This window comes from Vipera berus (genome assembly GCF_964194415.1).
Source record: "Vipera berus genome assembly, chromosome: Z".
Taxonomy (NCBI): Eukaryota; Metazoa; Chordata; class Lepidosauria; order Squamata; family Viperidae; genus Vipera; species Vipera berus.
The window spans coordinates 67,682,326-67,709,271 of record NC_138205.1 but is presented as its reverse complement, the minus strand read 5'-3'; the positions used below and the strand labels follow the sequence as shown (position 1 = coordinate 67,709,271).

The 26,946-nt window shown below is 41.3% G+C and overlaps 1 protein-coding gene across 11 annotated transcripts in view; it reads right to left on the bottom strand.

The window, feature by feature from the left end:
• The window catches only part of TPK1 (thiamin pyrophosphokinase 1), a 474,984-nt gene that overhangs the window by 131,201 nt on the left and 316,837 nt on the right, over positions 1 to 26,946 (bottom strand). For 9 of the 11 annotated variants that reach the window (XM_081342927.1, XM_081342936.1, XM_081342931.1 and 6 more), the window contains one exon: positions 24,523 to 24,669. The exons of 1 other annotated variant lie outside the window; for it this stretch is intronic. In XM_081342927.1, coding sequence (XP_081199053.1) covers positions 24,523 to 24,669 — 147 coding nt within the window. The remainder of the gene's footprint in view (positions 1 to 24,522; positions 24,670 to 26,946) is intronic. One more of the 11 variants, XM_081342933.1, reaches the window with a different exon arrangement.

Genomic DNA, 26,946 nt, shown 5'->3' with positions numbered 1-26,946 from the left:
CCTCTGTTCCTGGAGGAAACTGATTATCTGGACCCGTACCAATCGGGTTTCAGGCCCGGACACAGCACGGAGACGGCATTGGTCGCGCTGGTGAATGATCTCTGGCGGGCTCGGGACAGGGGCTGTTCCTCTGTCCTAGTCCTATTAGATCTCTCAGCGGCTTTTGATACCATCGACCATGGTATCCTACTGCGGCGTCTCAGGGGGTTGGGAGTGGGAGGCACCATTTTACGGTGGTTCTCCTATCTCCTGGGCCGCTCGCAGTCGGTGTTGACGGGAGGGCAGAGATCCACCCCAAGGTCTCTTGTTTGTGGAGTTCCTCAGGGGTCGGTTCTCTAGCCCCTCCTGTTCAACATCTATATGAAGCTACTGGGTGAGATCATTCGTGGTTTCGGGGTGGGGTATCATCAGTACGCTGATGATACCCAACTTTTTCTCTCCACCCCGAACCAACCCAGCGATGCCCTCGCCATGATGTCCCGTTGCCTGGAGGCGGTCCAGGTCTTAATGGGGAGAAACAGGCTCCGTCTCAATCCTGCCAAGACTGAGTGGCTGTACATATCGGCATCTCGAGTTAACCAGACCATTCCACCTTTAACGATGGGGGGTGAGGTGTTACCCCCCGTTGATAGGGCTCGCAACGTGGGCGTCCTCCTTGACTCCTGGCTCAATTTTGAAGACCATATAGGAGCCGTGACCAGGGGGGCTTTTGCCCAGGTTCGCCTGGTGCGCCAGTTGCGACCCTACCTGGACCGAGATTCCCTACTCACAGTCACTCATGACCTCCCATTTAGACTACTGCAATGCTCTCTACATGGGGCTGCCCTTGAGGACCACTCGGAGGCTTCAGCTGGTGCAGAATGCAGCCGCGCGAGTTGTGATGGGGGTTTCCCGATACTCCCATGTAACACCTCTACTCCGCGAGCTGCATTGGCTCCCGGTTGCCCTCCGGGTGAGATTCAAGGTGCTGGTAATGACCTATAAAGCCCTAAATGGCTTGGGTCCGGGATATCTGAGGGAACACCTGCTGCCAGCATCAAGCTCCCTTCATCCAGTGTGCTCCCACAGGGAGGGTCTTCTCAGGGTACCGCTGGTAAGAGATTGCCGGCGGACAACACCCAGGGATAGGGCCTTCTCAGTGGGTGTGCCTGCCCTTTGGAACCAGCTGCCAGTGGAGCTGAGGACTGCCCCCGACCTCCGTTCATTCCGCCAGGACCTGAAGACCTGGCTCTTCGAGCTCTCTGGCCCAGGCTGAGAATTTTAATTCTAATTTTAATTGGGGTTTTTTACTTTTTCAGGGACTGTTATAATCTTTTTAATTGTTTTTAATTTTTGTATTTCTTGTTTTAATTACCCTGTTAACCGCCCTGAGTCCTTCGGGAAAGGGCGGTATACAAATCCAATTAAATAAATTAATATATTTGAATAATAAATATAGATGTAGATTGGAATATAAGCGTAAAGAGTTAGAGGAGGAAATCAAGAGGAAAGAGAAGGCTCTAATTTTGAACCCATCTGATAAGAGGGTGAAGGAAGCAATTACTTTGTTAAGAGGTCAGTTTAATAAGTTGATGGCAGATCAAGTGGCATCTAACTTACGGTATGTTAAACACAATACTTTTTACTTGTTGAATTTTATTCTAAGTTATATGCTGGGGATAGAATTCAAGGTTTAGATATAGATAGATATTTACAAGAAGTGAATATCCCTGTACTTAGACAAGAGCAAAGAGAAGGGATGAATCAATTGATAAATGCTGAAGAAATTATTTTAGCAATTAAACTACTTAAAGTGGGTAAAGCACCAGGAACAGATGGTTTGACTGCCATTTATTATAAAAATTTACAGTTAGAAATGGTGGAACCTCTAAAAGAATTATTTAGAACAATTCAATCTGGAGGACAAGTGCCTCCATCGTGGAAAACAGTTTTTATATCGTTGATTCCAAAGGAAGATCAAGATCTTACCCAAACCAAAAATTACAGACCAATATCGCTTTTAAATACTGATTATAAGATATTTGCTAAAATTTTAGCAAATAGATTAATGAAGGTTATGCAGCAAATGATTCATAGTAATCAAACAGGATTTATAAGTGGTAGACAAATGAAAAACAATGTGAGACATATTGTAGATTTATTGGAATTTTTGGAGAGAAATAACCAGGTCTCTGCAGCGCTGATCTTTTTGGATGCCGAAAAGGCCTTTGATCAATTGAATGGGCAATTTTTATTTAACGTATTAGAGAAGATGGAGTTTTGGGATGAGTTTTTACAACCTATTAGAGCAATATATCAGAAGCAAACAGCTCAAATAATAGTTAATGGTAGTTTGACAGAACCATGTAATATTGAAAAGGGTACAAGACAGGGGTGCCCGTTGTCACCTTTGTTGTTTGTTTTAACACTGGAAATATTATTAAGATACGTGATTCAAATAAAATTAAGGGAATTAACATAAGAGATCAAGATTATAGATTGAGAGCGTTTGTGGATGACTTGGTTATTACATTAAGTCAACCGACTCAGTCGGTTGTAGACCTGATGGAGATAATACTGTTATATGGAAAGGTTTCTGGATTTAAGATAAATACGCAAAAAACTAAAATATTGCCTAAAAATATGACCACAGAACAAAAGGTAGTCCTAGAAAAATTAACAGGATTTGAAATAGTTAAAAAGATTAAATATTTGGGGGTATATCTTTCAGTTTCAAATGCTAAATTATATAAAAATAATTATGAATTGTTATGGTTAAAAATTCAAAAAGAGTTAGATAGTTTGGAAAAATTATAATTGTCTTTATTGGGAACAATTGCAGCAGTGAAAATGAATGTTTTACCAAAATTTTTATTTTTGTTTCAAATGATACCTATACTCAAAAAAGATTCAAATTTGGAAGAATGGCAGAAAGGTATTAATAAATTTGTTTGGGCAGGGAAAAGACCAAGAGTAAAATTTAAGATAATGCAAGATGTACGTGAAAGAGGTGGTCTTAAAATGCCCAATTTTAAACTATATTATGAGGCTGCGGCTTTATCATCAATTAGTGATTGGTTTAATTTAATACAAGGGAGATTATTGAATATTGAGGGATCTGATTTATTATTTGGCTGGCATGCATATTTATTATATGATAAGAAGGTGGATAATATTTTTAAGACACATATATTAAGGTATGCTCTGTTGCGAGTCTGGAAATATATCGATATAAGCTAAATTATAAAATACCAATTTGGGCAATACCTAAACATGCAATAGAAAATATAAGTGTGGGATTTAAACATGATGTGACTACATATAAAGAAATTCTTAGAATGGAAAGGAATGTATGGCAATTAAAGCCATTTAATATTTTAAAAGAAGAAAGAATAGTGTGGACTTGGTTTCAGTATGGGCAGTTACAAGCTAGATGGAAGGAAGATCAGAAAGTTGGTATTTCGATAACTGATGAAAATTTGGTTAAACAAATAAGAGATCAAAGTCCAGCGCATACAAGGAGGATATATAATGCACTGATAGAAATAGATTCAGAAACGGAACTTGTTAAAGATTGTATAATAAAATGGGCCCAGAATTTTCAGGAGCCCGTAACGATGGATATTTGGGAAAAGATATGGGTCAGAAATGTGAAATTTACACAGGCACAAAATTTAAGAGAGAATTTTTATAAAATGTTTTATAGATGGCATTTAGATACTAAAAATAGCATGTATGTATTCGAATTATCAGCCTAAATGTTGGAGGTGTGGTTGTGATGATGCAACCTATTATCATATATGGTGGACTTGTAAAAAAGTTAAAGCTTTTTGGATTAAAATTTGGTGGAATATGCAGATGATATTTAAGAAAAAGATAAGGTTTTCTCCACAGTTATTTCTGTTGGGTATTATTACAGATTGTACTGTTATAGATACTAAATTGATGTTAAATTTAATTACGGCAGCAAGACTCTTGGTTGCGCAATATTGGAAGAAGGAGGAACTGCCTACTATAGAAGAGTGGACTTTAAAAGTTTCAAACCTGGTGGAAATGGCAAAGATTTCAGCATATTTGAAAGAACAATCGCAATGGAGATATATTTTGGAATGGAGAAGATGGATTGACTACATTCAGAATAAATATGGGACTAGAAAGTTTCATTTAGTATATGAATAAGTATTAGTATTATATGATGTATTATTAATTAGTTATTATTATTTAGTTATTTAGTTATCTTAAGAGGAGTTAAAGTGTGATAGAATTTAAAGTGTCTTTTTTAGTTGGTTACAATATTTTAGCTTAAGTTGGTTAAAGTTTATACCCTGTATTCAGCTCTGGGAAGTTGGGGGGGGGGAGGGGGAGGGAGAGGAAGTGGGGGGGAGGGGGAGGGAGTTTATGTTTTTTAAAATGTATTTTAAAACTTTTCAATTAAAAAAAAACAACAACCCATATCTTCATCATCACCATCACAGAATTACAGAATAATAGACTTGTAAGGGACCTAGGAGGTCTTTATTTATTTATTTATTTATTTTATTATATTTATATACTGCCCTTTCCCGAAGGACTCAGGGCAGTTTACAGGATGATTAAAACAAAAAATACAAAAGTTAAAAACAGATTAAAAAAATTATATCTGTCCCTGAACAAATAAAACCCCATTTAAAATTGAAATTAAAATTAAAATTCTCAGCCTGGGCCAGAGAGCTCGAAGAGCCAGGTCTTCAGGTCCCGGCGGAATGAACGGAGGTCGGGGGGCAGTCCTCAGCTCCACGGGCAGCTGGTTCCAGAGGGCAGGCGCACCCACTGAGAATGCCCTCCCCCTGGGTGTTACCCGCCGGCAATCTTTTACCGGCGGCACCCTGAGAAGACCCTCCCTGTGGGAGCGCACTGGACGAAGGGAACTTGATGCTGGCAGCAGGTGTTCCCTCAGATATCCCGGACCCAAGCCATTTAGGGCTTTATAGGTCATCACCAGCACCTTGAATCTCACCTGGAGGGCAACCGGAAGCCAATGCAGCTCGCGGAGTAGAGGTGTTACATGGGAGTATCGGGAAACCCCCATCACAACTCGCGCGGCTGCATTCTGCACCAGCTGAAGCCTCCGAGTGGTCTTCAAGGGCAGCCCCATGTAGAGAGCGTTGCAGTAGTCTAAACGGGAGGTCGAAGCCTGTTTCTCCCCATCCAGACCTGGACCACCTCCAGGCAACGGGACATCACGGCGAGGGCAGTGATGTCTAATCCACTGTTCATGCAGCAGGTTCTATGTATTATACTTCTTAAATATTAAGACTGTCCTACACATAACATTATTCAATAATCTCTACAATATTGTCAAATATTATATATTATCTTATATTGTAGCTAGGCCTGACACTGAGTGATAATGGTTTTCCTAGGGATCCTGGCTGAGCTCATGAGACAGTTATTAGAAATTCCCTATTCAATTTCATTGGCCCTTGTCCTTAGAACCTTGATCTAAAATATATATCTGAAGTATGTATCTTATCACAGCAATGGATTTATCAGGTAGTGTCTTTCCACTTCATTTTTTAGTAGCATCTAAATGCAACAGCATATTCAGTTAGTGTTCCCTAACATAAAATCTTGTGCATCCATTATGAATTTAAGTGCAATTTCATCTGATAGTACTTTCAAATATGTATCACAACTTCATGCTCCAAACTACAATCCAAAGGAATGTGAATAAAACTGCTTTTGATTTATACATGTCAAGCTACATAATGATTGCAACAATATATAGTTTATGATCAGTGAGCTGCTCATGCTGAAGTTAAACAAACTCTTGCACATACGCAGCAGATAATGGCTTTGAAATTATTGGCATAAAATTAGGCACAGCTTGATTGGAACAGCTTTGTATATAATTATCCAATACAGCAGCTTACATTCACTTTTGGAGGCCAAATCACAGTTGTAGAGATACTATATCTAACCATTTTCTGGGAAAGAAAAAAAACAATTTGCAAATAGTGGATAAATAGACAGCCGATGTGCCTATCAGCAGTTGGACGCCTGTACAATCATTATCCTGGACCTATTTCTAAATCATTTGGTTTGCTAAAACCCCCACACAGTGATGATTTCTCACTTCAATATAAATGTGTTAATTATTTACATTTGATCTCCAGGCCAACTGGCAGAGCCAGGTCTTCAGGTTCTTGCAGAAGGATAGAAGAGTGGAGACAGATTTTACTCTAAGGTATACAGAAAGATGTTCCAAAAAGTAGGCACTGCAGGAGTTCTTTGACCAACAGAATCTGAAGTCCTCTCTGTGGAAAGAATAGGCCTGTTCTAGAGGGATAAGGCAGTTTATCAGGTAGTCTGGACCCATGCAATTAAGGGCATTAAAAGTCATAAATAGAGATGTAAAATTTCCAGACATTTTGAAGTCCTGAGAAAAAAGCATTTTTCCCTGTTTTTTTCATTAAAAAAATAGAAATTTTGGAAAAAAATGAAAAAAAAAACACTTCAATGTGTAGTAGTTTTACAAATTGTGTGAAATGAAGTGTATATAAAAGTATTATGCTTGCAGTAAAACAGATAACCACCCTCCTTGCCTTCAAAAGCAGCAAAAAAACCATCAACATAAAAAAATAATCAGATTTTCCCCTTAGCACCAATAGCAAATAAAGTTAAGGTCCACCTCAAAGTTTAAGCTCCATAGGTTTACCTTTTGAGTGGTGCTTTAAAAAAAGAAACAGAAGACACAACATATATATATATATATATATATATATATATATATATATATATATATATATATATATATATATATATATATATATATATATATATATATATATATATATATATATATATATATATATATATATATTTTATTCTATTTCATTTTCTGAACTACTGCTATCATTTTCCATTTCTTCTTTTCCTCTGTCATTTTTCTCATGGGCTTCTAAAAACTTTAGGTTTGCACGGGTTGAAACAAGCTTTTCTAGCCTTTCACAGGTCATTTTGTTTCTGTTTGATACAAATATTACCAAATATAGACCAAATTATTTCACATACAGCAGAAGATAAGAAAGGTGCAAGAGGTGACAGAGGTTGTGTGGTCCACAGACCTTGCCATCAGGTAGAACAGAACAGAATAGAAGCTGGAAGGGACCTTGGAGGTCTTATAGTCCAGTCCCCCCCACCCCCCACTAGGTTGCAGGAGGGTTATCTTTTGCAGAATCCCAGAATGCATTCCTGGCCCAAATCCCTGAAGATGTTCTATATTCTGCAACATTTGAAAGTATTTTTTCCAACATCAAGTCCTAAGTGCATAGTTTATTTCATAATCCAGTCAAATGCAGCAGTTGCATTCTCATCACTCACACCACTGCCTTTGAATTTTGGATTCAGTGGATTTGCAGCAGCTGTATTGGATGGCAACAAAATTCTTTCCGTTTCTTAATAAAACCTTTCACTTTACTTTTTTTAGCAGTTGTAAGTAGAGCTGAAGATAGGTTTTCCAAAACAGATGTTTTTATCATAGCTGTGTGGTTAGGAATTTCTGACAAAAGTGCAGGGTCTGATTCAGATGCACGGATTGCTGAAAAAACTGGTGTTAAAATCTGTAGGGAATTCTGCAGTTGAACCCAAAACATGTCCTCATCAAGCACAGTGTTCCTTATGTTTCTGGGAATTTTAGGATGCTCAATTATTACTGTTGCTTCTTTGTTTTTTAGTAAACTTTTAAAGGAGATCACCACTTCACCCCAACATGTTTTATTACAGTGCTTCAGTGTCACTATTTTATTCTGTGCATTTTTTCTCCTTGCTTCTTCTTGAAGCAAGTGACTACATAAGTAGCTTTTACATATTCAATAACTTCTTTAGCTCTTTTATAAATCCTTTGAAGTCATTAAGAAGTAAGTTTTGTCCATGAGATACACATACTATTGCGTAATATGTGGATACTTGTCCATTATGATTTCCCATGCAGCTTTCATATTACTTGCATTGTCAGTCAGTCAGCAAAGCAAATACTTCACCACTCTCAATTTTCTCCAAAACTGCACATATTTCACTGCTGATATACTCTGCAGTATGTCTGTTCTCTCCAGTTTCAATGCTTCTATAAAACAGGTCTTTTCAACCTTTTCACCCATTGTACCACTTTTAGGATATGGCAATATCCGAGTACCATCAGTCGCCTAGCAAGGTGTCAAAAAAAGGGGGGAAAAAGGACCAAAAAAAGAGGAAAAAAGTGATAAAGTACAGGTAGTCCTCGACTTACAACACTTCACTTAGTGACTGTTCAAAGTTACAAAGGCACTGAAAAGAGTGACTTATGACCATTTTTCACATTTATGACCATTTCAGTGTCCCCAGGATCATATAATTTACATTCGGATGCTTGGCAACTGATTCATATTTATGACGGTCACAGTGTCCCAGGGTCATGTGATCCCCTTTTGCAACCTTCTGACAAGCAAAGTCAATGGTGAAACCAGATTCACTTAACAACCTATTACCGTATATGAGGGATGTCAAACTCAATTTCATTGAGGGCCACATTAGCATTGTGGTTACTGTTGGGGGGGTTCCTTCCTTCCTTTTTCCCTCCTTCCTTCTCATTCCCATTTTCCTTCCTTCCTTCCTTCCTTCCTTCCTTCCTTCCTTCCTTCCTTCCCTCCCTCCCTCCCTCCCTCCCTCCTTCCTTCCTTCTGCAGAGCTGTCAGGGCTCAGCAGAAGTGCCAGGATCAGCGCTGGGAAGAAAGATAATTAAATCCACCCACCAAATCATCTTTTTGTTGTGATTCAGGGTCAGCCTGTGGGTTCGGCAGTTGGGTCGGACGACTCAGAGGAGGAGGGCGGTGTTGAAGAGCTTGCTGAGGGGGTTGAAGATCTTGCTGATGAGAGCCCTCAGCCAGGCCCCTCCCACCTGGTCACCACGGAGACCCAGCTGTGTGAGCCTGACAGCGTGGATGAAGATGACCCACAGCTGGACCTGTTCAAGGACGCCCGACGCAGGAGGCAGTCAATCAGGAGTAAACAGAGGAAGGCAATGGGGCACCTCGGAAGGAGGCAGAGAGAAGCCACGCCCTGAACTGTATAAAAGAGGAATGCGTGGGAGGGCTGGTTTGCTGAAGGCAACCGCTTGATTAGTTCCTGTTTCATAGCTCCTGTTTCATGGTTGGTGTCTTGTTTTGCTCTGTTTTATCGTAATAAATTTGGCAGGCTTAATTCCAGCCTCTTGCCGTTTGTAAAGGGGTTGTCCCTGCCTTTTCTGCAGGGCCGGTAGCAGGCTGGTACAGAACACTTTTTACAGTCTTGGGGCTATGCAAAATGTGGCTCTTTGGAAACTCAGCCTCTATAAAAACTGTTGTTTTGTTTTGCTTTTACATGTCAGGCACTGTTAAGGTTCTTTGGCAGCTTCATTCTTCAATGCATCTGGCCAATATTTAAGAATACAGCCCCAAACCTCTTACGAAACACAATACATCATGTCAGTTGTAGGACAAATAACATGAGCAAGTATTTTATTTTCTCCCTGGATACAATTCCTGCAGCTGCAGAAAAAGCAGCAAAAATAAAAAAAGAAAGAATATGCATTTCCTTAATGGAGAACAAAGGAACAGTGACTCAGAGTTAAGGGGAAAAATAGGCTAAAAATAAATTAAAAAGACACATCACAACAACGTATTTTCTGCCATGGAGCAAGTTTTGAATTGACTCTAGAGTTCAGAGATCTTAAACGGTTGCACCATGAGAATTGCATCCCATGAGGGATTTACTAAGGCTTTGGAAATGCGCATTGGCAAGTCTAACAGGCCAAAGCTTACAGCCACTCTTTGCTAAACTTTTCCCAAAGAAAGCAATGTTGCAAAAAGAGAAACCAGTGAAGGAGCCAAACTTTTTTCCTTTGACCTTCTCCGGAGGAAAGAGGAATGCGGCATCCGCCAGCCATTTTTTGTCCAAATTGGGCACCCAAAGCAAAGGGGAAAAAACTGCTGCGGAGTTTTGAAAAACTGCCAGGGCTGCTGCACCCCTTCCCGAAACAAAGCACCCCATGCAGCCCAGCCTCATCCTGCACATCTGCTGCGACGCCTGGCCACTTACTTGTCCAAAATGAAGTACAGGTCGAAGCTCCCGTACCAGGTGGCACCCCCCTCCTCTCGCTGCCCCCCTCACCTGTCACAGGGGGCCATCAGGGCATCCCGGAAGAGCCACTGCAAGGCCAGGGGAAGAGGTCTCTGCGCTGCACGAGCCATTCCCTAATACAGGCAGCCCAAGGGGGCAAAGGTCCTGGGGGTCTACTCCTCCCAAACTCCTTTAGATGGCGAGGCGGTGGCAGGTTTGCAGGGAATCAAATCCTCACGTTCAGAAAGGAAGTGAAAAGGCTGTCCAGAGGTGGGTTTTTTTGGGGTGGTTTCAGATTTCCCTTCTGCTCTGCTTTCCCTCTGGTCCATTTTCAGGGGCGCCTCTGCCTTGCACTTCCAGCACAGCGCAGCTGAGCCCGCCACTGTCGGCCAGGCAACTGGCAACTTCCAGATGGTCTTTTTTCCCCTGTTGCTTTGCTTTGCCCAGATTTGAGGAGCGTGGAAGCCTCATCTGCCCTCCCACCCCCTTCCCTGCGAAGGAAAGAGCTGGAGCCTGGCGCTGATCCTGGTGCTCCTGCTGAGCCCTGACAGCCCTGCAGCTGCAGCCGTCTCCCACTCAGGCTTGTGCGGTGCTGCCACTGGTTCAGCTCATTCCCCTCCCCCGCTACCATTTCTCTAGAATGGTCACGTACCACCTGCCAGGTGCCAATGTACCACAGGTAGTACCCATACCACTGGTTGAAAAGCCCAGCTATAAAAAACTGCTTGAGATGTTATCACAAAGTTGATAATTCCTTTTCCCCAAACATCTGTCCATCCATCTGTAAGTACTGCAAGACATAGTGCTTCACTGATTTTTCCTTGTACAGATTCCATCACACGGTCATATTCTGAGGTGTGCTCAAGTAATGTCTGCTTAATAAATGGTATGACGGTCATAATAATTTCTCCTGATTTTCAGGGGTCATTTTATAAATAAATGAAGGTATTGTGTATTTTTGTGAGGCAACTGTTTGCAACAGCTCCTTACTTGAAGATGCTGCTGGTGAAGAAACACTTTGTGATGATCCAAAACCAGCAGAAATAATGTTTCTGGAATTAGAACTGTAGAAAGAAAAGCTACTTGCACTTTCATTCTAGTTTTCATCATTTAATTCCTCTGGCATGCAAAGAAATGGTTGGTCATCCTTGTAGCATTTGGAAAAGAATATTTCTTTGTACAATATTTGCAAATCTGCTTTGCTCTCAGCAGAAATTGCACTGTGGAAATGTTTCCAAATTCTAGATGTTGATCTCACCATTTTACTGAGAGGAGGAAAAGAACAACCAATTTACTGACCAGATTATAGGTAAACATTATGCTGTGGTGGTGGAGAACAGTAATAGCAATCATTTAAGGGTTACAAAAGAGAAAGTAATTTGTCAGACAAATTTACCCTCTTAGCTGTCAGTTAAGGCCAGAGAGGAGATCAAAAACTATCATTTATTGTATAACGACAATTACTCAACAGTAGGAGGTCCAAGGTACACAAGCAAATTAAACTGGAGCCTTTTTCCTGCAGTGCCCCCTAGTGGCACCAAAGCACATTTCTCTTGTTTGAGAACTGCATTGAGAAGTAGTGTTAACCTGAATTGTATTCCAGGATTTGCTTCTCTTCAGCTGAGAGAACTTGCAATAATTTAAGACTCTACAGAAAGACTCAAAAATCTTTCATTAAGGTCTTCATGTTATATATGTAGCGGGGGTAGGGTGAGTTGAAGAGATTGTCCTGGGAGATGCCTGGGGGAGGAGTCAGTGAGAGGGCAGAGAGGAGTGGAGGCTCAGCTGAGACCTAGGTTGGGGGGGATAAGCCTGGGAGGAATGGGAGAGGCTTTTATAAGGCTGAGGAAGTGAAGGGGATAGGAGAGGCTCCAGATAGATTCCAGAATGCTTTGGGATTGAGAGCTTTCAATTGACTGAGGACACCAGGGCAAGGGTGATACACCCAATCCCATGGGCCACACCTTTAGCAAAGACATTGGGCCCACAAGAGCAGACACGTACTTTGATTACCATAGGGGCAGCAGAGGCAGGATCTGCCCAGGCCATGGGGAGCCTGACACCCATCCAAACCCTGACTGGTAACTACTGTCCTGGGGCTGGGTACAAGAAACTATGTATCTTTTCAGGGACACAACCAGTGCCACAGGGGGAGGAAGAATACAAAACCTGGATGGAGCAGGCAGTACAGGTTGTTGAAGAATGGGATGTATCAGATGCTCAAAAGAAGCAGAGGCTCAGAGAGAGCCTAAAGGGTCCCACTGCAGAAGCTTGACACTCAGTTGAGAGTATTTTACTGTACATGATTACCTCTGTTTACTGTGTGATGAATTTGGAGCTACCGAAACAGTTTCTAGCCTACTGTTTCGGTTTGAGCAAATGTACCAGAAGAGAGGTGAAAGGCTGTATGAGTGCATAAGACTATTGAACAAGTTACTATGTCACATTGTGGAAAGGGAGGGGATGGATCCCACTGAAGTAGAATGGGCTAGGATCGAACAACTTTGATGGGGTGCTTTAGTCTCAGACCCAGTCTCGAATCAAATAAAGACTAAAGCCAAAGGGAACAACTGGAACAACAACTGAGCTCATAAGGAGAGTTAGGGCAACCGAAGTGGTGGAGGAGGCCAAAGAGGCTACAGCCGATTTGCCACCAGAATGGCCCCCAGGCACAGGAGTGAGGAAAGCTGGAGGGTATAATGCCCGGTTCACCACTATGCAAGCTCAAATATCCAACTTAACCAATGTGATGGCCTCATGGATGGCAATGGGTGGTTCACCTTTGAATGGACGTCTGGCTAGGCTAGTCAGTGGAGGAATGGGCTCTTTTGCTTCAGCTGACAAGTTGGCAAGGCCAGTGATCTGTTATAACTGTGGGGGTGCAGGCCATTACAGGCATATTTGTACAAAGCTGCAAAAAACACAAAATTTGGCCCAGTTGGGAAACTACAGAGGGCCCCCAGTGAGGGAGCCAATTGGGTGCCCAGAATACTAGCTAGTTCCAGTCGAAGGATGGCCAAAAGCTGCCTTGGGTGGCCCCCATCATGAACAGAGTCCCCCCAAAGCTCCCTCAGTGATAGGAGTGATGGGAGCATCTCTTTCAGCGAGGGAGTCCCATATCCTAGGACCTATAGAGGTCAAAGTGACAAGGCTTCAGCAACAGCCTTCGGGGACTCAAGCATGGGCTGTCAGACCAGATGCTGTGTCTCCCACCAACAAAATCCATAAACATTTGGTGGGCCCTTCTTCAATGGTGCCAGTACAAGTGGAAGGCATCTACACAAGGGCCCTCTTGGACTCAGGTGCGTAAGTGATATTACTGTACTGGGATTTCTATGACAGGCTCCTGACGCACATACCCATACAAAAGTTGGGTGATTTGAAGATTTGGGGCATTGTAACCAGTGCTTTTTTGTAAAAGAAAAAGGTTCCGGAACTCGCACATGTCATAGAACCTGCCTTGCCTACCCTTCAAGGTTCCATCCAAAAAAGGTGCCGGAACTCCATTCTGAGTGTTCTATGAAAAGCCCTGATTGTAACAGAAAAGTTCCCATACAATGGGTATCTACCTATCCAGCTAACATTTGGGCCCCCAGTTGTTGGATACACTGAAACCTTCAACACCCTGGCCATTGTCTGTACCTGTCCCCAGGAGTTAGCCAGGGCTCACTGATTGTGGGGACAAACACCAACTTAATTAGGCATCTACTCACCCCAATTGTCCCAATAGGAAATGACTCAGTGATAGGGGACATTCATCCTGCACTGCAGACAACATACCAACATCTTATGCCAGAGCAACAGGGCCCCATAGAGGGTGTGGGGCGATGTGGAAATTGGACCGATCAAATAGAGTATTACAACCAGGGGAGGTGGTGTGCCTATGGGCCTCTGTCAGACAAGGCTGTGAGCAGCCTGAGCCCTATCTCATCCTTGAATCCGACCCCAGAACATTGGAGTGGAGGTCCCAGAAGTGGTCTCTACAAAGGCCCTGTGGCAGGCCAGAGGACGGATTTCAGTCAGAGTCTGGAATATTACCAACTTTTCTGTGAGGTTTAAGGACCAGATTTGTTGGGACAAGTGAGCCCAGACACCCCAATTGTACTGCCTGATACTAGGAAAAAGACTGAGGGTAAGGTTTCAGCAGATCAGTTATACCTGAACAGCACAAGCTTTCCCAAGACTGGCAAGAGAGGGCTAGAGACCAGCTTTGGAGGTGGCAACATCTGTTCTTGAAAGATGAATTTGATGTGGGATGAGCTAAGAGTGCTCAACATATAATCTGTCTTCAAGAAGATAAGCCTTTCTGAGAGAGGTCTCAGCAGATTCCCTTAAGTGACTTAAATGACCAGAGAACTGAAATGGAGCGGACTTGGGAGACATGAACTTGATAGAGGTGCTACTCTATCTAGATGATATCATTGCCTTTGGTGACACTCTTTAACAACATGAGGAGTGCTTGCAGAAGGTTCTGAACAGGCTCCATGAAGAAGGATTGAAGCTGTCATTAGAGAAATGCCAATTTTACCAACCATCTGTCACATATCTGGGTCATGTTCTCTCTGCAGAAGGGATGTCAACTGATCCCATGAAGCTTGAGGATGTCACTTCTTGGCCCAGACCCCAAAATGTGGATGAACTGTGATCATTTCTAGGGTTCTGCTCATATTATTGGAGGATTGTTGAAGGGTTTGCAAAGATCACCCGTCTTCTCAATGATCTGTTGAAGAATGAAGAGGTAGAGGATGTGTCTGGTCGTTCAAAACAGGTCCATCAGTATAAGGGACCCAGGAAGTCTCGAGAATCCATTCAGACAGTGTACTGAGCAGTGCAAACAGGCCTTTGACCAACTGAAGAGGAGACTCACAAATGCCACTGTCTTGGCCTATGCAGATCCTAACTGCCCATATGTACTACATGTTGATGCTAGTTGGGATGGTCTGGGGGGGGGGATACTGTATCAGGAACACGATAAACACCTGAAGCCCATTGCATACATCAGCAGGGACCTCACTTCAGCCAAAAAGAACTATCCCACCCATAAGCTGGAGTTCCTGGCATTTAAGTGGGCAATAGTAGATAAGTTAAAGGATTAGCTATATGGAGCGGAGTTTGAGGTTAAGACAGACAATGCCACTCACGTACATGCTCACAACAGCCAAACTCAATGCTAAAGGGCATCCGTGGCTAGCTGCCCTCTCCGGGTTCAGGTTCAGCCTGAGGTACCGCCTGGGTGTGAAGAACAAGGATGCAGATGCCCTGTCGAGGAGACCTCACAGTCCTAAGGCACATATTGGAGAATGGATCTGATTGATCCCCAATTGTATTCAAGCTCTGTATCGGGGTTGAACACTGTGTTCAAGGAGCAATTGGGGCAGAAGCAGTGGGAGTCACAACTGCAGGTGTTCCTAAGCTGTACTGCATCCCCATTCAAGTTAGAGGGGAGGGTATGCCTGTTTTGACCAAGAAAGACTTGAAAAGGGATCAGGCGGAAGACCCCATTTGTGGCCTGTCTGCAAGGGCCTTGAGAAATGGTCAGCGAGAGGCCCTGCTAACTGACTTGCTGAGAGGAGCTTGGTTGATGTATAAAGAGTGGGACCACTTACAGCTCCAGGATGGCGTGGTTTATCGGAAGGGCCCTTCTGATGGGCCAGAGGAAAAGCAGCAACTTTTGCTCCCAGAAAAACATAGGGAAGCAGTTCTGATAGCACTATATGATGAGCATGAACCTCTGGGGCCAGAGAAGACCTTCAAGTTAGTAAGGGATAGGTTCTACTGGCCTTGTATGAAGATGGAGTTTAGAAACTATTGTCGATCCTATCTGCGATGTATCCAAAGAAAGACCTTACCATCCAGGGCCACACTGATGGACTACTTGCAAAGTCATGGGCCCATGGATCTAGTTTGCATTGACTTCCTCTGTCTTGAATCAGATACAAGTGGACAGGGGAATGTATGGGTTGTGACTGATCATTTCAGTCGCTATGCACAAGTCTTCCCAACAAAGGATCAGTGTGTCACCATGGTAGCCAAGATACTTGTATAAAAGTTCTTTGTACACTCTAGGCTACCTCAGCACATACATTCCGATCAAGGCAGAGATTTTGAAAGCAAGCTTGTCAAACAATTGTTGGACATACTGGGCATTCAGAAGTCACGCACCACTCTCTATAACCACAGGAGACCCACAGCCTGAGATGTTCAATTGTACTCTTCTTGACATGTTAGGGACACTGACTGCAGACAAGAAGCAACATTGAACACAATACATTTCTACCATTGTGCACGGGGTATTCTCCATATTGATTGATGTTTGGTAGGGAGGCTCAACTGCCGGCATCTGGCATCTCAATGGATGAAACCTCATTCAATTCACACCGCAATTATGTGGACAGGTTGAGGAGGAATCTGAAGATGAGAAGGCTCTAGCCATTTCAGAGGTTCAAGAACAGAAAAACAGGAGGAATTATGACCTGAAAGTGAGAGTTCAAGATTTGCAACCTGGCAATTGGGTATTATTGAGAATTATCATCCTTGGGAAGCATAAACTGGTAAACCAATGGAGTTCTCAGCCATACATCATCAGTGAGAAGCTACATGGATTGCCAGAGTACTGGATTCGACCTGAAAGGAGTTCAGGGCCTCTGAAAGCATGGCACCCAAATCATCTATTGCTTTTAAATGAGGCAATATGAGCCTCTCAGCCATCTATTCCAAAAGTAACTGAACCCTGCCCAACAAGGAGACCACCAGTGACTCGAGCACAACCTGCTCGATCTGCGGAAGGAGAAGAGGAGAATAGTGAAGAGGAAGAGGGCTGTATGAACTGGTTGTGATCATTGGAAAACATTGCAACAGCTCCCCCCATAACAGGCACTGAGATGGGGTCTGAGCAGCTCAGGCCAGATGCCAGATGTACCTAGAGCTTGGGGACAGGAAGAAGTTCTTAGAAAACCCAACTGGAAGGCTGATGAGCAGTCTGAGCAGCTGTCAGAACTGGAGACAGTGCCACCAGCTCCAGAGGCTCCTGGGCGGAGGAGCCTGTGGAGAAAGTCTCAATTCTTCCACGTCTCACAAAAGCTAGAACCAAAGAATGGGCCTCCAGCCCCAGAGACTTTTAGGTGTGAGAAATCTCGGGAGGATGACTCATTTGTTACAGCTGAACCAAAGGTAGAAAGACCCAAAAGTGTAATACATCCTCTTAGGAGACTGACATATGATACTCTGGGCCACAGCACATAAGAGGCAGTACTTGCTGCTAGATGAAATTTTGACCCCTTCCCTGATACCCGATTCTTGGTGAGCCCTTCCCACTTTTTGGTGAACTGAAGAATTTTGGGTGGGGGGGAGTGTGTAGTGGGGGTAGGATGAGCTGAAGAAACAGTACTGGGAGATGCCTGGGAGATGTCAGTGAGAGGGGAGAGAGGAGTGGATGCTCAGCTGAGGCCTAGGTTGGGGGGCTAAGCCTGGGAGAGGAGACAATAGAGACAAATGGGAGAGGCTTTTATGAGGTAAGCCTGAGGGAAAGAAGGGGATAAGATAGGAGAGGCTTATTTTTTAAATAAATAAATAAATATTTTATTAATTTTCTAGTTTTACAATCAAGTACTTAATAAACAATGTGTTGTCCTGGGTCAATTATTACTTCAATCCAGGCCCAATTTTACACCATCCAATGCTTCTCCTCTTCTTCCAGTAGTAAACATTTTCCCACATTAGGCAAATCCAATTCTTACTGTTGTTAATACATATACAATTGAATATCAACATGTTTGTTACATTTGTCTCATAATATCAATAATGTCAGTTTAAAATATCTTTTCTAACCAAAATATATCTTAATTGCATTTGCACTTAATATCCATTTGTTCAATTAATATTCTGTTTTTCCCATTTTTAAATTTTAATTCCCCATCAGTGTTCAAAATGTCTCACAATAAGTTACATTTGGGTAACCAAAAGCTTCTCTTATGCAAACCCTCTTAGCATTTTCATATTTCCCTTCTTATACCAAAATATAATATTCTAGTTATAAATCCTATCTTTCTACTTATAATAATTCTTCTATTTTTAACAATTATCTATTCTTAGCCATGTTCAAACATCTGATTAATAGTATAATATCCCATCTAATGCATCAAAACCTCTATTTTCTTCAGTCTTGCTGTAGCTTTCTTCTTTTTTTCAAATGAATGCATTTGAATCATCAAATAATTCTTCCTCTATTTTTGTGTATATTGTTTGGAATAAGAAAGACAATTTGATTAAAGTATTTTTGGAAGGACGCTCAGCCCATTGGTATTCATTAAACAGCCTCCCTCCTTCTTCAATTTCCCACAATTCTCCTAACAGCTCTATTTTCCATTCAGTCAGCTCTTCTTTCTTATCCTCAACTGTGTTCTGAGATCTTGACAAGGTAACATACAGTATCTTTTCCATTTCCGATATCACTACGTCTTCTAATTCTTCATTTGTCTGTCTGTTAGTTCCTTTCTTTAAGTCCTCCATCTTTGGATCTGCTTCCTCTAATTTTTCCTTCTATTTTCTGGGTTGCTAGTTCCTTCTTTGTATTCATTTTCTGAGTTTGTAGATTTAGATTAAAGAATTGTTCATCTCCTTTGTGTTATTTTCAGTCTTATCATGAGCTAAGGCAATTGTCTCTTGTATTGATTTTAACATAGAATTTATTTTTGAAATTCATCAACATTTTCTTGTTGGTATGTCAATCTGGGGTCTTTGAAGACAGGTGTTAAGGATGGTTTTTTACCATTTGAAGCTAAGTATGGAACATCCATTTTGTTTTTGTTTGTAATCTTTATAGTCCAATCTATTTAGGAATTTAAAAAGTTTCAGTCAATGGTCATTTGAATTCCTAATTATCCAGCTGGCCTATCAGTCCATCCTTAAGTCTCTCCTTGGCAAATATAAATAAAGTTCAAATTTTTCAAATTTTTCTGTCCAATGAAAAACACATCCTTTCTGTCCAGAGAGAGAAGAGCAATTAAAAATTGTTCATCAATCAAAGGTTTATAGTCCAAAGTATTCCATCATCTCACTCAATAATGCATGTTTCTTCTACAGGGAAATAGCTCCATGACACAGCTCTAAAAGTCAGTTAGTAGTCCAGGCAGCCCAGTTTCAAAATAGTTTATAGTCTCTGCCACATAGAGAAGCAGTAAAAGAGGTCCCCCCCCCTCTTTCCCAGCTGTAGTCTTCAAAAGTGAAAGTTTCTGAAAACAACAAGTCTTATCTTAGTCTGGGCTTCCAGCCAAGTTTTCCTTAGGCATAATAAATTGTAGTGTTTTAGTTCACCTCTAGATGTTGCTGATTCCGTCTTTCAGCTTTTTTACATACAAACTTATATTACAAGCTTTTTAAGTCTCTTTAAAAAAAATCTCAAAAGCACTTTTAGTCCCCAAATTTCAAAGTTATATATGTGTATTGCTTCCAAATTAATCTTGTAATTTTCTCTATTTTCCCCTAAGCAATTAATTCACTGCTTTTTTTTTTCCTGAGGGAATGGGGTGGGAATTCCCCTTCTGTCTCTCATTGGGGAGGATTTTTTGCTTTCGGCATGTTTTCCCCCAGAAAAAAGTCTTAAAGTCATAAAGAGAGGATAGGGTCTCACCCAATTCCATCCATGTTGCTCTTTCATGGGTAATGCTACATATAGTTCAAATACCATGTCATAGATATTGTGGGAGATGAAAATATAGTCCCCTCCTCATATAACAAGATGAGTCTGGACGAAACCTGTGATAGGCCCCACAGTAGTGATTTGAAACAAAGCTTTGACTTGAACTTTATATTATTTCACAATACAAATGTACTATTTGTAATCTGCTGAGCTTTGTGCAATATGAAATTGCAAAGTAGATAGGTCTATGTATATTTGGAACATGAGTATTATAACTGTTGGAAAAGTAGGGAACTGAAAGTAGCTGCTGGATGCGTGTTCCAAGTACACGGGTATATGTGGAATGTTCAGCAGAAAGTATATGTGGAAAGTAGGTCAGCAGGGGGTCAGTAAGAGGTCAGAAAAAGTCAGCAGAAGTCAGCAAAAATCAGCAGACCATCTGACTACAGTCTTAGAACAAGAAAAGGTTGGGACTGGACCTAATTGATTTGCCATCGGCCTATAGCTTTCCTATTGGAATTTTCTATAACCATATGGTCCTCATTGCAATGGGTTATTAATGTACGTGATGATGTGTTATTATCCTTGCTATGTTCCAAATTATTAGAAAAATAAAACTCTGAATCTTAAAGTAAGAATTATTGGTTTGTGTTGCTGTCTTGTCTTTTCCATTGGGCTTTTTCCACAACAATATATTATCTATCATTGGAAAAGAACATATTCCACTTTCCTTTTTTTCTATTTTTCCAGAAAAAAACAGCTTTGGATAAAACCAGAAAAAATCTGTTTTTCCCCATTTTTTCCAGATTTTTTTCAGGCTTTCCCATCTCTAATCCTAATCAACATCTTGAAAGATGCTTGGAAGCATACTGATAGCCAGTGAGGTTTGTGAAGCAGAAGTGTAATATGGGTCACCTAGGAGCCCAAAATTGCTCTTGTTGTCGCACTTAGTACCAGCTGAAGCTTATGAATGAATTTCAAGGGTAGCCCTATGTAGACCACGGAGACGTCCTCGGACAAACGCTGGCTCTTCGGCTTTGAAACGGAGATGAGCACCGGCCCCTAGAGTTGGAAACGACTAGCACGCATGTGCGGGGGAACCTTTACCTTTACCTTATGTAGATTACATTGCAGTAGTTAAGAAAAGAAGACCAGGGTTTGAGTAACTGAGTGCAGGGATTCATGATCCAGGAAAGGTTGCAACTGGGGTACAAATCAGAGCTGTGCAAAAGCTCTCCTAGTCACACCCACCACCTTCTCTGCTGATGTTATAGCTCCCAAGTGGGGACAGAGCATGATTCCTTGGATAGGCCGCAGGCTGATGTATGGCCTGCCAAAGCTCAGCCCAAGTGGCCTGTGACCACTTGACCTGCTGCCACTGTTGGCCTGTTACTTTTACCTCAGGCATCATTGCCACCTGGTCTTTCACCTGGCATAACCCACTTGCTGCCAATGGATGGCCCAATGCTGATGTCTGCTCACTGTCACTACTTGGCCAGCCACCATTGTTTGGCCCAATGCCACTTAGCCCTTTGCTGGTACCTGGTCTACTGCCACAGCTGCTTTGCCCAAAGCCACTGTCTGGTCCATTGCTGTTTGGCCCTCTGCCATTACCTGGGCTATCACCATGGTCACTTGGCCTGCAGCTGCTGCCTGGCCCATCACTTGGCTTTCTGCTGCTGGCTGCTCTACTGATGTGTTACTTGGTCCACTGCTACTGCCCACCCATCTACTACCAGACTGCTGCATGGTCTGTCATTGGTTAGCCCACTAACTCCTGCTTGGCCTATCACCACTCAGTCTATGGCCATTGCCTGACCTACCACCACTTGGCCTATAGCTGATGTCACTCAGGCCACTGCCCCTGCCTAGCCTGACAGTATAGCACATAAATCAACCAAAGCCCTCCAAAAACCAAAAAACCCAGTAATCCCAGAAGAAGAAAAAACAGTCATCTACAACATACAGTATAAAGACTGGAATAACCACTAAGTAGCACAAACAGGAAGAACACATCCATGAACACCAACTAGCAGTCAGAAGACATGAAAACTCTTTAATTTCACAATATATGGATAGATTTAACCACAGTGTCAACTGGAAACCATTACTATCCTTGACCAAGCCAAGTCGAAAAACACTAGAGAATTTCTGGAAGCCTGGCATTCTCATAAATGGACTATCAATAGGCACATAGACATAAATAACATCTACATATCATTTAAAAGAATCAACAAGCCAAAAAAGGAACAAAATAATGAAAACACCTCTCCACCAGCATTCAACATCCAGATGAGCATAGATTAATACCAATATTAACAACAGACCAACAATCAAGAAGTAAACAATACCCCATTCACGGAACTGCCAAACAAACTAACAGTAAACAGCCCAACCCAAGAACCACCAAGCCCAACACTGAAGGGCAATTCATTAGAATATAAATTGAGAGCAAACCTTTTCAGGAAGAGCAGAAAAGGCCACTTAAAGAGAGGTAAGAAAATACATTAATGGACGAGAAGCTGTGACTCATCCAATCAGGTTAAAATGTGTGTGGTTTCAGTGAAGTAACTCTCAACCAGTCATTCACACTTTTGCATCAATCGCTTTGTCCGTACGTACATCTCAACACACTCACTCCAATCAGGGCTGAGGGCAAAATCCCATGTTTCTTTGTTCCTTCTTTTTCTCTACCCTTGAGCAACCAAGAGAGACAATGGCCCAGGAAAATAGAGGAATATGGAGCTCTGTAACTAACAATCTTTATCTATGGAAAAGGCCCATTCTTTTTCCCCCCCAGTAGAACTGACAGCAGTAATAGAGAAATAACATGCTACCCTAGCAAAGAGGCCAACCCTTATCTATGGGAAAGGTAGCAGGCACAAAAATTGATGGCAATCAACAACGGAACGCAATACCCCAGCAAACAAGCTGGCCCTTATTTATGGGGAAGGCAGCATCACAAAAATCAGGATGTAATGATATGTTGGCAAAAAATAGACACAATTAAAGAACACACAAACAGCCTAAGTACATTACACTGGAAAACAAGGGTACGTCAAATACAAATGGTTGACGCTACACCTCACCAGGCTAAAAGGTTAGGCAAGCAAATAAGGCAGGTAGACATAATGTACCACCAACAAAGTGTTGCTGGTATATGCAGAACAAATCAAAGAAATTCAGTTAAAATGAGAAAATCAGCAAGGCAAATCTCGGTCTTCCTTCCCATATATACTGTCCCCTGCCCCCGGCCAGTCTCACACACTGGTCAGATCAGGGTGGGGATGTCCACCCAGCTGTCACCTAGGTGGAAAGACACAGACAACTACAGTCCCTTCAAATAGCACAGCAAATAGCAAGAAAACCTAGTCCATGAAGCTCTAGTCTAAGGCAAAAAAGGCGAGCATAAACAACCTGAATAAAAGCCCCAAACAATATCAATGAAATGGCAACTTTGGAGCAAAATTTCCAAACTGTCCACATTAAAATAACAACTTCAGGATCTACTACAACTTCATCTCCTTGCTAACCATCATTAGAACTGGGGGTAAATAAAATGAGATAATTTTTTTCTGTTTTAATTTCCTGAATCAAAAAATTAGCCTAGATATTTTATTAGCTTATTGTGGGCTCCAAGCACATGCAATAGGAGAAAATAAAATCCTTAAGTTTGTTTTAGACTGAGTGTAATTTCCAAATGTTGAGCTATTTCCCCCCCCCCTCTTTTGGGACACATTTTTGACATTAATTCATTCAGACATGTGACATTTTGACATGCAGGGCAGTCACCTTGTATTATATTTTTTGCTATGTTTCAGACTGTGGAAGGAGAAATTCTATCCTATATTCCTTCTGTGCAAGGTTTAGAGCTAGGTGAGCCAAATCAGGCCTCATGGAAAAGTACTGAATCAAAGTCTGTGCTGTAGCCAATTTCACAATCCAAAGGAAATATTTGCAATCTAAGCTGTAACTGTCTTTTGCTCAGTATGCTTTTGTAGTGTTGCCTGTTTTAATGTGTATATTTAGAACATACAGGGTGAATTTGTAGGAATTGGGAAAGTGATGCTAGCAAATGAACTTTGTATACAGCACTCTTTTTAAATCTTGAGGGTCTTATAAGTTGAAAAAATAGTATTTATTTCTATATTTCAATGCATTATCCTGAACAGAATTCTGTTTCAGATTAAATTTAAAAGAGATAGATGGATGGATGGATAGATAGCTGAAATTAGATATACCTGAGGAACGGCAGAAGATTATTTAGCTAGAAACAATTAATATACTTTCTATATATTTTCTGTGCTTCCGCCAAACAAAGTTATTTCTGCTGATTCTCAAAATATGTTTTCGTATGTATTGCAGATCTTTTTGATAATTTAAAAAAGACCCAATGTCAATCAAATCTGAATTGGCATAAATATGCAATAAAAGAATCCCTTTTAAGGTACTTTTACCTTTACTAAATTACAAATCAGCCATCCACATAGAAACAAAGTAAGGTAAAAACTAAAAACAACATTGTGGCTATGATTACATAATTTTAGCACAACTTAATGTTAGTTAAACATAGGCTTAAACAGAGATTTATCTAATCATATAATTATTACCCTGAAATAAATGGGATTTAAAATAAGCTTGTCTAAGTGATGTCATTTATATTTTATTTCAAAACATTTTTCTGTATTTGATTGCATATATTGATTTCATAGCTGTAAGTGTAATAATTTCTATGGAAGGCAATAAAATATATATGATGCATTTATTAAAAAAACAAGTTTTAATTAACTTACAGGTTGAAGTAGGTATATTAAGGAACACTCTTGAATAACTATGATGGGAAAAGAGGTTATCTTAACTGCATGGAAGAGAGTTTCCACAGATGCCATGATTTGGTCAAAGCGACCTCCAAGTCCTCCCAAAGTTATAATCATGTCCATCTAACAGAAATACAAAACACACACAGAGAAAAAAGTAAATAGAATGTTTTAAAAAGGTCCAAAAGTACAAGTATATTTTGTGCCTTTCCTATAAAATATAAATACATATGTTTACAAAGCATAAATATAATTTGATGTTGAACAGATTTCAGAAATATCAACAATATATTTATAATGGTAGAATTTATAAAATAAGCATATTTGAAATCATTAGCCTAATTCATTTCAATCCTCTTCTTTTTACATGATGATGATGATATAAATATCTTGGTCTTGATTTTCTAGGCTTGTAATAACCAGGATCTATAAACATTTCATTGCTTTTCTGAATGCATCTTAATGGCAAATCCATGGAAGACAAAGCAAATAATAGCTCAAAGTTGTGATGGCTCTATATTACATCCAATAACAGAGGCAGTTTGAAAATCAGTTGCTAAGTAATATGAGTAGGAGGATTATTACTGGAATGAAAGTCTCGGCTAGAAAAGTTCTTGGTCCTGGAGCTAACAGAACTTTTCAGAGACTAGACTAGACTAGACAAGAATATTTTATTTGGCCAAGTGTGATTAGATGCACAAGGAATTTTTCTCCGGTGCAGAAGGTCTCAGTGTAGATGAAAAATAATAGAATAGTCATCATCATAATACAAAAAAGAGGGGGTAGAAAGATAAGACTAATACTAATATTATGGTCATAAAACATGTAAATATACATAGACATTAGACAGCACTGCAAGAGTTAGATGTTCAGCAGAGTGATGGCACGAGGAAAAAATCCTGTCCCTATGCCTAGTTGTTTTAGATGCCCTACAGTGGCATTCTGAGGGAAAGAGTTGAAACATCTTTATGTCCAGGATGTGAGGGGTCTGTAGATATTTTCTCAGTCCTTCTTCTGACCTGCGCAATACACAGATCTTCTATGGAAAGCAGTCTGGTTGCAATTGTTCTTTCTGCAGCCATAACTATCTGTTGGAGTCTGTACCTGTCTTGTTTGGTTGCTGTATCAAACCAGACAATTATAGAAGTACAAATGACAGACTCAACAATTCCTCTATAAAACTATATCAATAGCTCCTAGGGTAGTCTGAACTTCTGGAGTTGCTGTAGGAAGAATATTCTTTGTCATGCCTTTTTAATGATGGTTCTAATGTTGGGAGGTCCCTTCCAAATTCTGGGAGATTATAAAACCCCAAAACCTGAAGACTCTACAGCTGATACTGTGCTGTTAAATATAGTAAGAGGTGGTAGAATAGAAGGGCTCTTCTTAAAATCTACTCTCATCTTTACCGTTTTAAGCATGTTCAGCTCCAGATTGTTCTGGCTGCACCACAGGGCCGGTTGTTCAACTTCCCATCTGCAGGTTCATCACCATCTTGAATAAGCCCACAATAACTGTTGCATCATCTGCAAACTTCAGTACTTTAACAGAGGGATGCAGAGATGCAATCATTGGTGTACAACATATACGGTGTATATATGGTGTGACTACAGCCTGTTGATGGCCTTGGGTTAGGCTGAAACAGGAAATAAGATTTGCCCCGTGTCTGGGGCCTAGCAAGGTATTCTAAATACTTGTTCCTCTTTTTTAAACTGCCAGAAGGGGTGTGTTCTGTGGGTGGAGGTGTGCTCTGATTGGGTGGGGCACCAAGTGTGTTCTGATTGGGTGGGAGTGTGTTTTGAATGGTGGGTGTGTTCTGATTGGGTGGGAGTGTGTTCTGAGTGGATGGGCTGGTCTCAGCTGCCAGCTCCAGACCTGAGCTGGTGAGTTGTGCTGCTTTTGTTTGGCTTCGTGTTTGTGGTGGTGCCATGTTTTTATAGTGGGTGTCAGTTTGCTTATTGTGTGGTTTGGAGGGGTTTAAAGTGGCTGATGTTGCAGCTGTAGTTAGGTTTCTGTTTTGTGGTTGTGCCTCGTTATCATTGTGGGTTTGGATTTGCTTTTTGAATGGTTGTGTGGTGGTGATGTCATGTGATGTTATCATGAGTTTGGGTCTGGTATCATTGGTCCCCCACCCAATCAGAGCACACCTCCACCCACAGAACACACCCCCTCTGGCAGTTTAAAAAAGAGGAACAAACAGCCACATGCTTCTCCCAGAAGAAGGAAGCTAAAGCCACCAGCCTGATGATGACGGATGGGATTCCGTCGAAACGTTGCGCCTACACCTTTAGTTCTACGCGGGGAAAAACCCGAATAACCAAAGATCCACATACAAACACCCGCGAAAACCTCAGAAAACATATATATATATGTATGTATGTATGTATGTATGTATGTATA